Source organism: Rhinolophus sinicus, linkage group LG16 (genome assembly GCF_036562045.2).
Source record: "Rhinolophus sinicus isolate RSC01 linkage group LG16, ASM3656204v1, whole genome shotgun sequence".
In the NCBI taxonomy this organism is placed as follows: Eukaryota; Metazoa; Chordata; class Mammalia; order Chiroptera; family Rhinolophidae; genus Rhinolophus; species Rhinolophus sinicus.
This window is the reverse complement of record NC_133765.1, coordinates 31,738,086-31,751,458: the sequence shown is the minus strand read 5'-3', so window position 1 is coordinate 31,751,458 and position 13,373 is coordinate 31,738,086. Positions and strand designations below refer to the sequence as shown.

At 50.2% G+C, this 13,373-nt stretch overlaps 1 protein-coding gene across 1 annotated transcript in view; it reads left to right on the top strand.

The window, feature by feature from the left end:
• The first annotated feature begins 10,924 nt into the window (after positions 1-10,924).
• DTX1 (deltex E3 ubiquitin ligase 1) overlaps positions 10,925-13,373 on the top strand; it is a 35,774-nt gene continuing 33,325 nt past the window's right edge. Inside the window, exons 1-2 of the mRNA XM_019734013.2 lie at positions 10,925-11,063; positions 11,550-12,514. Coding sequence (XP_019589572.2) covers positions 12,256-12,514 — 259 coding nt within the window. The 5' untranslated portion in view covers positions 10,925-11,063; positions 11,550-12,255. The remainder of the gene's footprint in view (positions 11,064-11,549; positions 12,515-13,373) is intronic.

The following is a 13,373-nucleotide window of genomic DNA, read 5'->3' as shown; positions in this document are numbered from 1 at the left end:
GACTAACAGCAATGACTAGGAAATCATTAAACCCAGCCTTTCTTGTACAAACGGTATTTTAGGAAAAACAAACAATCCTAACTGATAAGGGGGAAAAAATTAACGGGAGAATTCTACTTAATATATGTAGAAAGTATGACAAATTAGAAACCACCAGTTTGCAACTTCTGATGAAATAAATGATTTAGACAGAGATTATCAATGGATGAAACCATTCGATGAAATGCTGGTGGGAAATAGGAGGGCAGACTGTCACCTCCCAGACCCATGGTTTCATCATAGCATCAGTAAAAGCACAGCCAGAAATGCTGGGTCTGCTGGTGTGAGGCCCACACCACCATCCATTAAGCATTTTTGCCAAATCCAAAAAAAAAAAAAAGGCTAAATAAACAAAAGGAATGGAGTTAGAAAATTCCAGAGGAAATGTGTAGCCCAGAACGGCAAAGTTTCAGAGAAACAAGGACAGAAATGTGGAAGGGTGTGCCTTCTTACAACCACAAAGGGAAATGAATCTAGCCAAGACCAAGAATCCCATGAGGCGGAGTTCAAGGTAAAGTGCCAAGGCCCCTGTTCTATTCCCAGTTACCCTGGCAACGAACGCCCCACCTACATCAAAGAAGGTAAGCAGTGAGTAGAAGCAGGGCTCCATGTTGCGAGTGGCCAGTGGCCCAGGAGGAGTTTGGGAAGAGTTTGATGGGCAGACCACGCGTGAGGCCCCCAATGGGGAGAATTTATGGCTAAAAGGATTATCTTAAGCCTGTTTGCTGGAGGGTTTCAGCTGCTCGGACCTGAGGCTTCTCCAGCTGAGCTTGGTCACACCTAAGCAGGCAAAATGTTGTCACTCTTCGGTTCTATTTCTTGGCATCTGTGTCTGGGATGAACCTCAGACAAGGAAAAGGGGAAGAAAGCTCTTCCTGTGCTCACTGGCCTGGGCCCACCGGAGTGAGCTACAGACGTGGAGGGAAGACGTGGGCCCAGGGATTGGAATCTGAGAATCCTAGTGACCCAACCCAACCGAGAGGATTCCACCTGAGCACCAGCGGTGCCCAGCATGTCCCCCTCGGATGGATTTCCTCAGAGAGGTGCCCCATCCAAACACTGTCCCTTCATTGTAGGGCCAGGCCGGGAACTGCAAGGAGAACGTCTGGTGCTTTGAGGGGCGATGCTCCAGCTGACGGAGCAGAAAGTCATCATCAGAAGGGAAAAGGCTCTGTGGGCGGGGGAGGAACGTTCTGGAAAAGAGATCCTTCCCTGAGGTTTGGCCATGGTGACGTCCAGAATAATGGAAGGATGAGAGAGCCAGCAGGTGACCGCTGTGAGATCTGATAGGGGGAAGGAAAATGCCACCAAACCCACAGGAGGCCTAGGAAAGCAAGAAGGGGTGTGTCAGGCAAATAACAGCACCGCCCTCCAAAGCTGTCCACGCCCTGATCCCCAGAACCTGTGACAATGTGGCTTTACATGGCAGAAGGGACTTCCACAGATGTGATTAAATTAAGGACTTGAGATTGAGGAGAGGATCCTGGATTATTCAGGTGGACCCAATCCAGTCACACAAGTCCTTAAAAGCACAGAACTTTTCCCACCTGAAGTCAGATGGATTCCATTGAAGAAAAGGGACTTGAGCTGCTTGTTGCTTAAAGAGGCCAAGGGAGGAGAGTCAGGGAATGCCCGCGGCGTCCTGAAACTGAGAACGACCCCCAGCTGACAGCCAGCTGAAAACGACACCCAGCTGACAGCCAGCAAAGGAACAGGGACCTCAGCCTTGCAGCCACACGGGACTGCTCACCAACAACAACCTGAGTGAGCCTGCAAGCAAACTGTCCCCAGAACCTCCAGTAAGGATGGCAGCCCAGCCAACACCTTGATTTCGGACTCATGGGACCCAGAGCAGAGAAACCAGGCAGGCCTGCTGCGCTTCTGACCTACAGAACGGTGAGATAATGAACGTGCACTGTTTTTAGCCAGTAAATGTGTGGTCATATGTTTTGGCAGCATCTGTCTCCCAGGGGCGGGTAAGCAGCTCGAGGACGAGGCCCATTGGGGGATCAGCGTCCCCCACTGCAGGACCACAGTCGCTCCACGCCTGCCCAGCCTGTGTCCAGGGAAGGCAATTGCTATGTGAAAAGGAAAACTCTGTTTTTCTTCTCTGCCCTGATACCACATTGGGGACCGCAGGGAGGTGGGGTTGCTATCCCTCAATTCAATTCTGACACTGTCTACCTGGAGTTAGTGTCACATCCCACCGGTTAAGGGCTCAGTCCCACAAGATCACCCCCACCTCCCCTTTGGATGCCAATCACACATCCATGCCTCCAGTACATCCAACCAACAGCTTATAAATCAAGGCTTCCCACGCCCTTCCTCAGGTTCAATCATTTGCTACAATGGCTCCCAGACCGCAGGAATAAAGTTTACTTACTAGGTTACCTGTTTACTATAAAACCTGTGACAGATGAGGGTGCTCTTCCTAGCTGGCAGGTAGCTGCCTTCCCCATGTCTTCCCATGGGAGGGGCGGAGAGGGAAAGAGTTCTTTGCAATCCCTACCATCGCCCTTGCTCCCTCCATTCCCACTACTAAGGGAAAATACTGGTTTCCTAACAATTTCACGTATAATCTTACTTTGAACATGTCAACCCACTTGCACGCACCACAGTCAGTATCCCAGGCCCAACACGGGTGGGACCACACAGAGCTGCATCTGCCCGGCTCACACCCTCATCCTTCTTCTTTCCTTCTCCCCAGTCTCCCTCCTTCTCTTCCCTGTGCCTGATCTTCTACTCCTGCTCTCTGCTCTTTGCAGCCCTGCTCTTGCTGCCATCTTGTGGTATTAGAGTGAAATTAGCCTGAGCAGGAAGCAGACAAATCCTAGAAAATGGTGAGGGATGCTTAAAGCCATTGTAATGTGATTAGGCGAGACGGGGAGGTTCATTTTGAATGGTGGTCCGTGCAATGAGGCATCATGAAACGATCTGTTATTTCCAGGTCGTGATCATTACACTACACTAGCAGCAGGGAAGGAAAAGCCAGCTCGTGGCTCTAAAACAACTTTGTTTTTAACTTGGCTTCCCACAAGCCTAGGGGCATTGGAGAGACGCGCTGAATGAATCCACTGTGGTATTTCGGAAACCATTCTATGCTGCGTATTCCAGAAACCAGTCTTTCCCATTGACCTCTGATTGGACCATTAGGGATTTAAGTCTGTGAGTTCTGTAGGCATTCCCACTTTTAAGAAGGCCCTATTAAAATGTTAAGGCAGGAGAGCCTCAAAAATAAATGGAACTGCATTCATAAGAGACTTAATATTAAGATGACAATACTACTCCAAGCGATATACAGATTCAGTGCAATTCCTATCAAAATCCCAATAGGGACCCAGAGTAGCCAAAACAACATTTAAAAAGAGGAACAAAGTTAGAGGACTCACATGTCCCAATTTCAAAACATGGTACAAAGCTATAGTAATCAAAAAAGTGTCGTATTTGCCTAAGTGTAGACATATAGACCAACAGAATAGAATTGAGAGCCCAAAAATAAACCTTCACATCTGTGGTCAATTAATTTTCAACAAGGATGCCAAAATCATTCAATACAGGAAAAAAATGGTCTCTTCAACAAATGATACTGAGAAGACTATATATGCACATGCAAGGAATGAAGGTGGACCCTTATACTCAATTTAACTCAAAAATGATCAAAGATCCAAATTTTAAGAGCTAAAACTATAAAACTATAGAAGAAAACATGGGAAAAAATCTTCATGACCTTGCATTTAGGATTGGTTTCTTAAATATGACATCAAAAGCACAAACAACCAAAGAAAGAACTATAATAGATAAACTGGACTTCATTAAGATTAAAAACCTTTTTGCATCAAAGGGCACTGTCAAGAGAGTGAAAAGACAACCCACAGGATGGGAGAAAATGTTTGCAAAGCAGATAAGGGTTTAAAATCCAGAAAGAACTCCAACAACTCAACAACAAAAAGAAAAACCCAATTTAAAAATGGGCAAAGGACTTGAATAGACATTTCTCCAAAGAAGATACACAACTGACCAGTACATACAGGAAAAAATGTTCAACATCATTAATTATTAGAAAAATGCAAATCAAAACCACAATGAGATACCACTTCACACTGGATTGGCTATAATTTTTTTTAAAAGGTAAATATGTGTTGAAGAGGATGTGAAGAAATTGGAACCCTTGTACATTGCTGGTTCTCAAAAAAAAAAAGTTTGGCAGTTCTCAAAAAAGTTTGGCAGTTCTCAAAAAATTACACGTAGAATTTCCATATGACCCAGCAATTCTATTCCTAGGTATATACTCCCAAAGAATTGAAAACAGGCACTGGAACAGATGCTTGTACAGAAATGTTCGTAGCAGCATTATTCACAGTAGCTAAAAGGTGAATTAACGGATGGATAAACAAATTGTGGTCTATCCATACAATGGAATATAATTCAGCCATAAAAGGAATCAAGCAGTGACACACGCTACATCATGGATGGACCTTGAAAAATGGTGCTAAGTAAAGGAAGCCAGACACAAAAGAAATATTGTATGATTTCTGATACAAACAGCATGCGCCTACCTCCAGACGTCTTATTACTTGAGAAAATCTCTCCCAGGTGAGTTGGGTACCCAACGTCCTTCCCCACATCAGCTTGGGAATTAAGGCCTGTCTCCTGGTATTACAGCCACCAAACCCACTCACCTGTCCCCATCCAAACACCACTGTCCTCCTCCAAAGCACACATGCTACGCCCACGTTCATTGCAGCATTATTCACAATAGACAAGAGGTAGAAGCAACCCATAGGTCCATTGACAGATGAAAGGGTAAACAGAATGTGGTGTATACATGCTATGGAATATTCCTCAGCCTTAAAAAGGAAGGAAATTCTGACACGTGGATGAAACCTTGAAGTTAAGTGAAAAAAAGCCAATCATAAAAAAGACAAATACTGGATAATTCCACTTACATGAAGTATCTAGCATAGTCAAATTCATGGAGACAGAAGTAGAATGGTGGTTGCCAGCGGAAGGGAGGAGTGGGGAGTTAGTGTTTAATGGACATAAAGTTTCCGTTTTGCAAGATGAAAAATTTCTGGAGATTGGTTGCACAACAATGTGAAAGTACTTGACACTACTGAACTGTACCCTTAGAAACGGTTATGAAGGTAAATTTTATGATATGCGCTTTTACTACAATAAAAATAAATTTAAAATAGATTACCTGGAAATCCCTCCAGCATGGAAGCAATGGCCCCCAATTGGCCACCAGGGGGCGCTGTGCACTCACTCCTGGTTCATTTCAGTGGTGGTTTCCAGAGGGGAAAACAGCACAAGGGTCCTAGGGAAAGTTAGAGTTCCTGTCTCCTCCCGCCTCCTTTCCCAGATAGACTGGCTCTGCATTAGCCCCCAAGCTGTACCATGCTCCTGCCACATCCCTGTCCCAGCCTCTTTCTCTGAGTCCCTTCCCTCGGTGCTGGAGACACAGTGGTCCTGGATAGAGTACCCACACTGCCCAGCTGCCCTCAAGCCTCCAGATTGCCCAGGCGCTGGACAAGAGGGAGAGGTGACAAGGACGCACCTGCCCCCAGGTTATGAGAGGACAGTCCAATGGAAATGGGTCAGGGACCTCTGGTCCCAGGAGCAAGAGATTCAAGGTCAACCAGACATGGGGTTTTCCCTGTGAATGTCATAACCTCCCTGGGCCTCAGTCTCCTCATCTGTAAAATCTATACTCATACCTGGGAGGATTGATAGAGCTTAATCAAAGCCCTGATGCCTAGAAAGCACTCAGTGAATGGGCTAGTTACCATTCCATGCCCACATCCGATGCTGACCGGTGTCTCCTCCCGTCTCCCAGTGGTTTTCTACTGCACAGCACCCCCCTCTCCAATTTGCACTTTCTCCTAAGAAACTTCTCCTGAACAAACCCGCATTATGAACTTCTGGCCACACTGTCAGTGATTTAACCAGGAAGGACTCACTGGGTTGCAAATAACAGAAACCCAGTTAAACCACCTCAAGGAAACTGAAGTGGCTCATGGAATCCAATAAAAACTGAACCGCAAATCACTGAGAAAAGCAGACTCGGGATCTGGGCTCTTTGGGGAACCCTGGAAGGTCCTTGCTCTACTTCCCCATCTCTCTCTTTCCGTCCCTAAGTCTGCTTTATTCCTTCCCTTCATGCAGGTCGTTTCCAGGACATATGCCCACACTCACTTCTTCTGGCCCATGGACCTCCGTGCCATTCCTAGAGCAGGCCAAACACTCTCCTACCTCAGGGCCTTTGCATTTGCTGTGCCCTCTGCTTAGGACACTCTTTCCTAGATCCTCCATGGTTCACTACCTCCCTCCTTCAAGTCTTAGCTCAGATATCACCTCAGTGGGGTCTTCCTTGACCAACGGGTTGAATATTGCAACCCACCCCCACCCCAGCTTGCTCTAGCCCCTCCCCTGTTTGCTGCCTCTTTTCCACACACACACAAAATGGGATAATCATCATCCTTGGTTCATAACCCACTCTCATCAGCTTTTAGGGATTAATTTAATAGTATGATAAACACCTGTGAAACCACCACCCAAAACAAAAACTAGAATTTTGACAATAACCTACATCAAATTATATGGTTCTCCCACCATAGTCGTCATCCTGAACCTTGTATTTATTCTTCCCCTGTTTCCTCTTTATAGTTTATTATTGCACATGTGTATATAGTTTTAGTTGCTTTTAACTTTATAGAAAAAGCGTCGTGTTTATGCAATGGGACATTTTCATTGGCTGTTCTAGTTCAGAGATCCATCCATATTGTGATGTGTGGCTATAGTTCCTTCGTTTTGATTTCCATGTAATATTTCATCGTGGGAATTTATTCATCTGCTCTCCCACAGATGGGCATTTTGTCTGCTTCTCAATTTTGGCCACTGTGAACAGAGGCCCTGTTAATATTCTTCCACGTGACCCTCATTGGAGATGGGCAAGAATTTCTCCAGGGTCCATAATTTGAAGGAGAAGTGCTGGGTCATGGGGGTTTGCATGTGCTCAGCTTTAGGAGATAAAGCCAAACTATTTTCTAACACTGTGGCACCGATTCACACCCTGACTAGCAATGTCTAAGATGTCTATTTTCCTCCAGAGCACACACACTTTGTGACATACTACATATTTTACTTATTTGTTTGTTCTCTATGTTCCCTCCACTTCCCCCGCCCCCAGAATGGGAGGGCAGTGATTTTTGTTCACTATTGCATCCCCAGGGCCTAGATTGGTGACTGGCACATAGTAGGTGCTCAATAAACATCTTCTGATTGAATGAACAAGGGGATGGCTGAAAACAAGACCTAAGAGATCTTATTTGTACTATCGGCCCAACTACCTAGAGACAGGCCAATTCAACTCTCTCGTAGTTTCAATCCCCCACCCCCACCCCAATCCAGGGAAAGGAAAGAATCATTGGCTGAAAACTACTGATGCCTGGACACCCAGGCCAACCAATTCGGAGTTTCTGAGGATGGGGCTTCCCCTTCAGTAGCCTCCCATGGCTCTTAGAATAAAACTCCCAAAGCCATGCTGGGGTTTACAAGGCCCAGCATGGTGGCCCTGCCCACTTTGTCTTGCCCACACTCACCCCTGCTCCATCTCAGGGACCACTCTGGCCTCCTCTCTTACTCTAACACACCAAGCTCTTTCCCACATCCCTGTTCCCTCTGCACCTCCTCTGCGTAGCCACATTAAGACTATGAATCCTTTGGGGAGTAGCTGAAATGTCACCTCCTCTGAAAAGCCCTGCCTGGCTCCTGAGAACCAGTGGGATCCCTGTGAGAGGCCCACAGGACAGTCGGAACTTCTCTTTCATGGCTCTTGAAAAATTTTGTAATCATACTTTGTGTGATTCTCTGATTCGTGTGTCACTCACCCACTAGACTCTGAGATACACACAAGCAAGAACCATGCCGTTTTGGTTAGCTCTGTGTCTTAGCACATAGCCCAGTGCCTGGCACGTAGGCAGGTCTGGTATTTTGGGGATGGATGGATGGGCAGATAGATGAGTGAATAGATGGATGGTTGGGTAGGAGGAGAGAGGAAGGAAGGGAGGGTGGGAGGGAGGGAGGAAGGAAGGGAGGAAGGAAGGAAGGAAGGAAGGAAGGAAGGAAGGAAGGAAGGAAGGAAGGAAGGGTACTTGCACAGATAAATGTATAAACGAGTGGATAGATGGATGGACGGATGGATGGATGATGGATAAGAGAACAAAAAAATGAGTTTATTTTTTCCACAATCTCTCCATGCCCCCATAACGGTGCACATGAACGTGGCTGATACTCTCAAGAACATCAACAACGCTGAGAAGAGAGGCAAACTCCAGGTTCCTTTAGGCGATGCCCCAAAGCCATCTTCCGGTTTCTAACTGTAATGACGAAGCATGATTACATTGGCGAATTGAAATCACCGATGGTCAAAGAGTGAGAAAATCATAGCGAACTTCACATGCAGGTTCACTAAGTATATAAGCTCCAGGTTTAGAAAAGTGGCAGAATAATCTCCTGTCTTATCAGTTTGATTTCATTGTACTGATGACCTCAGCTCAAATCCTGGCGGCAAGGAAGTGAGATGAAAGCACAAAGAAGAGAGTATCCTGGGATCCTTTTTCTAGGGATGTACTATATACGTGCAAATTTTTTTTTTAAAGTCTTCATGATTGAGTGCAATTGTTCTATTGGCTTTTCCACTGGTGTCTGAGCCATCTCCCCAAAGGACTGTGGGCTCCTTAAAGGTCAAATTCCATTCCTCTCCTTGGAATCCCTTTGCCACTCAGCTGAAGGCCATTCATTAGCAGAGGCAGCTAATGCAGGAGGTGCAAAAGGGCTTGGGATTCAAATCCCAGCGCTGCCACTAACTCCCTATGGGAAATTAGGCAAGACACTTACCCTCTTTCAGCTTCAGGATTTTTTTTCCACCTGTAAAATGAAGACCACCATAGTACCTACTTTGTGGGGCAATTGTGAAGAGTAGTGGGTATTAAGTACCTGGCATGTAATAGGCACTCAATACATGATAAGTGTCATGTCATGAGCACCAGGCATACCACACAAGATGAATAAAACACAGTCCCTGATCTCATGGATGTCTGACTCTAGCAGGGACAGCACTGAAGTGGCCAACTGTGATACAGGGTGTCACATCAAGGTATGGACAAAGGAACGCAGAGAAAGATGGGATGAGTTCAGGGAAGGCTTCCCAGAGGAGGTGACATTTAGTCAGACTTTAAATAGCAGTATACAGTTTGGTGTTTTGGGTTCTTTTTTCCAACTTGCTGCTAAATTTCCATGTGACCTTGAGCTAGTCTTTTCCTCACCCTGGGGTCCCCAGATCCCCTTCTGTAAGATGAGGTTGTTGAGCATCAACTCTGAACCTTTTGAGTCACAGCCTCCTTTGAGAAGAATCTCTGAAAGCCAGAGCCCTTCTTGCCAGAAAAATGCAGACAGAAGTTTGTCTGTAATGGGGCAGAGGGTCTTCGTGGATGCCCTCACCCCCCGAAAGCCATCAGTGGACCCTAGGCTAAAATCTCAGAGCTCAGTGATCCTGTTGGAGCGTTATCACTGCAGAGCTGGACCTGCCTTCAGACAGAGCCTTTCTCCACAGCCTGCAGCAGGCGCAAACAGACTCATTGACCCAATCCGGAAAAGCCCATCGGGCACTGGGCTGCAGGACAGAGCAGGGGCCTAGGGAGAGGAGGTCACTTCAGCTGGCTGGGGAACTGGAGTTCAGTTCTGGGAAAGCACCCCTGAGCAGCCTGCCCCTGACCTTGCCTCGTTTATCACCATCTGTCCTGGGGAGGAAGAGGAGCGTGGGCCGCCCTGGGCAGGCTCCCAAACAGGCTGCTGACCCCAGTCTGCCGCCCAGGCTGGAGTTCCCGGACGCCTTCTACATCTTCCCTAATCTAAACACCCGCAGGCCCCCGGGGGTCCACCCCCTCCCAGCTGATGTGTGTCCTCAGCTGCATCTAGCTTGCCAGAGGAGGGAGAGCCAGTCATCCCATTAACGCTTGAGCTGCTGCCATCACCTACATCCCTTTCCACCCAGCTGACCCTCATCCAGCATTTATTGAGCACCTATAGTTTACAGGTATCTGTGAATGGGATGGTAGAGGGCCTGCCCTTACCTTGCCCCAAGGTCTCTGCCTCCTGGCCTAGGTCCCCCACCCCCACCCCCTGGGAGGCAGGAAGCTATTGCTATCCCAATCACTTGGAGCAGGTGGGGGCTTTGGGAAGGTGGGCCGGCTAATTGGGTCCTGGGAGGAGAATCAGCTCCTGGGTTGGCGGCTGGCACTGCTCTAAGCTTCTGTAAGATCCTGAACCTGTTTCTTACCCTCTGGGCCTCCGTCTTCCCTTAAGCGCACTTAAGATTCTATGATTTCTATTCTGCTCTGAAATGGGCCTTGCCAGCCCCTCCTCGCCCCCCCTCCCCAGAGTAGTTGAGATAGAAGAGAAGTTACCCTAGAAATGCTCTACGATCTTTCTTTAGACAATCTCTGGATCTTGTTTATTCATGGGAACGTTAATTGAGCACCTAGTGTGTGCCAGGCCCCGGACTGGGCAACAGGAATGTAAGGATGATTAGGATTCAAGCGGGAGAACCACAGACACCCCCTCCATGCCTTGAGCCCTGCTTAGGTTCAGGCGACCTCCTGGGGTCCCAGGTGGGCCTAGCAGAGGATTTGGGGCGCCCGGAGACCAGCGTGTCAGCGCCTTAGGCGCTTACGGTCGCGATCTGTCTCCTCCCCTTCCTCCTCCTCCGCCCCCTCCCCTGCGCGCGGCGGAGGCCGCCTCCCACCCGCGGGATCCCGGCGTCCGGCCGCCGGCTCACGGGTCCGTCGGTCGGCGGCGTAGTCTGTCCGCGCGCAGAAAGCCCAGCGTCCGGGCGCGCGGCAGCCGTGGGCCTGGAAGGGAAAGGGCGCGGAGGCGGGACCGCGGCGCCCTCCCACTCCGGGGGGAGCCCAGGGGGCGGAGGTACTGAAGCGCCAGCCTGAGAGAGACAGAGCAGAAGAGAGGCGGTGAGAGCGCGGGGTGCTGAGGGACCCCACCCCGGCTCATGCGGGGGCCCGCGCGCGCTTTGGGGAGGTCTGGGCTGGGGAAAGGGGGCTCTTACTCCCAGGGCGGGGGGCAGCAGCGATCCAGCTCCCAGCTTCGCCTCCTCCGTGACGCGACCCCAGAGCAGCCCTGGGCCGCGCCTGCAGCACCGCGCATCCCCGCGCATCCCCGAGCACCTGCATCCCTTGCCGGGGTGGGGGCCCCGGGGGAGGGGAGTGCTGGGGGAGCTGACGGAGAGCCGCAGGCGAGAGCCTCGGAAAATCTCGCTCCCAGCCCCAGTCCTCCCTTCAGGCCTGCCCCAAGGGAACGCGGGCAGCGACCCCCTTTAGCCCCCTTGCTGCCCCCCCCATCGGTTCCCCATTGTTCTCAGCGATTGCTCTCCCGGGAAGGGGGAGGGGGTGCCGCGCTCTATTCTTAAAGGGCCCTTTCCCGGTCTTGTCTCCCGGCAGGTTGCGAACACGAGTGGGGTGGGGCGTGCCCACGGGCCCCCGCCCCCCTCGTTCCCCCTCGCAGCTCGGGAGCTGCAGCCGGAGCCGTTGGGCCGGGGGCACGCTCCGCACCCCTCCCCCGTGCGTTCCTCAGCTACCCAGGCCTTCCTGGACACCGTGAAGCAGGGACCTGGGGGAGAGGGACGCCCCCTTCAGCAGGAGCCGTCGGGGGGGCGGACCCAAGACAAGGCAAGCAGCCCACTGGAGCCAGGCGCAGGGTCTGGGACGCAGTTGGGAGCGCACAGGGCTGGCTGGGCGCTGCAGAGAGTAGCAGGCTGGGGCTGGGCCTCCTGGGTGACAGGCCCTGCGCCGCCAGGGAAGGACTGGAGGCCAGCAGGCAAGAGATTGGATCTAGAGTGGGAGCAGCTGCCTCACTCCCTTCTCTGAGCGGAGGGAAGCAAGGAATTTAGAGCAACATTTCCTCCATCATAAGAGACACTTGCTTTCCAGAGCAGCACCCTTTATCTGAGACAGCTCCGCAGGGAGGGGGCCTTGGAGCCTGGAACACCACCCCACACTCATTTGACAGGCCTCCGGGGAGTTAGAAAGGAGGCCAGACAGCTCTTGCTGCCCCCCTGGGGAGAGAGGAAGTTCCCTGCCTGCTCCCAGGCCCAGGAGGAGCTGGGCCAGCAATAGTAGGGTCCTGGCCCCTGAGGCAGCAGCGGCCATGTCACGGCCAGGCCAGGGTGTCATGATGTCGGTAAACGGGCTGGGCTTCCCACCTCAGAATGTGGCCCGGGTGGTGGTGTGGGAGTGGCTGAATGAGCACAGCCGCTGGCGACCTTACACGGCCACCGTGTGCCACCACATTGAGAACGTGCTCAAGGAGGATGCCCGTGGTTCCGTGGTCCTGGGGCAGGTGGACGCCCAGCTGGTGCCCTATATCATCGACCTGCAGTCTATGCACCAGTTTCGTCAGGACACAGGTGAGTGGACTCGCTACCCGCCCACCAGGCCAGGTGGAGACACAGACACCACCACCATCACTACCACAATACCACCTTTCATGGGGGGGATGCTGGAATCCCCCAGCACCCCTGAGGAGGGAGCCTGGAACTGCAGGAAGGCCAGTCTGCTGACCCAACCTCCCCAAAAAGGGACAGCCTAGCCTAGTCCAGGTGGAGACTTTGTTTCCAATCCAGCCTCTGGTATTCGTTGTTTCATCACTTCTCTTAGCCTCAGTTTCCTCACTGTAAAATGAATGGATTAATATCTCACACAGCTGTGTGAGGATCAAATAAAATTGTGCTCACAGAGCACAGAACCTAGAAGAGCATTAGCACTCAATTATCATAGTAAAAGGACTTTCCATGTACTTCCTCATTTGATTGTTCCCCCAACAAGCACAGACAGTAAGTCTTATTATTGTATTAGTAGTAGTAGTCCCACTTTACAGATGAAGCAACTGAGTCTCACAGAAGTTGAGTGATTTAAACTCAGAGCTGGGATTTAAGCCCAGGCCATTGAATTCCAGAGCCAAAGCTCTTAGTATCCTGCACTGGCTTCAGGTGTTGGTGGTGTTGGGGTGCTGTGATGGCGGTGGTAGTGCTGGGGTGAGGGAGTGTTGGGGTGGGGTGGAAATGATGGAGGAGATAGTGGTGGTGACGTCAATGGGCGTGTTGATTGTGGGATTGAAGGTGGTGCTGGTTGATGACTGTTTGGTGGTTGTCTTGGGGGTGGTGTGATAGGTTATGATGGGGAGATAAATATGGGGAGGTCCAGTCTCAGCATTTTTGTTCTGGAGATGTACCATCACTGTGGAGATCTCCCTGGGTCATTGTCTCT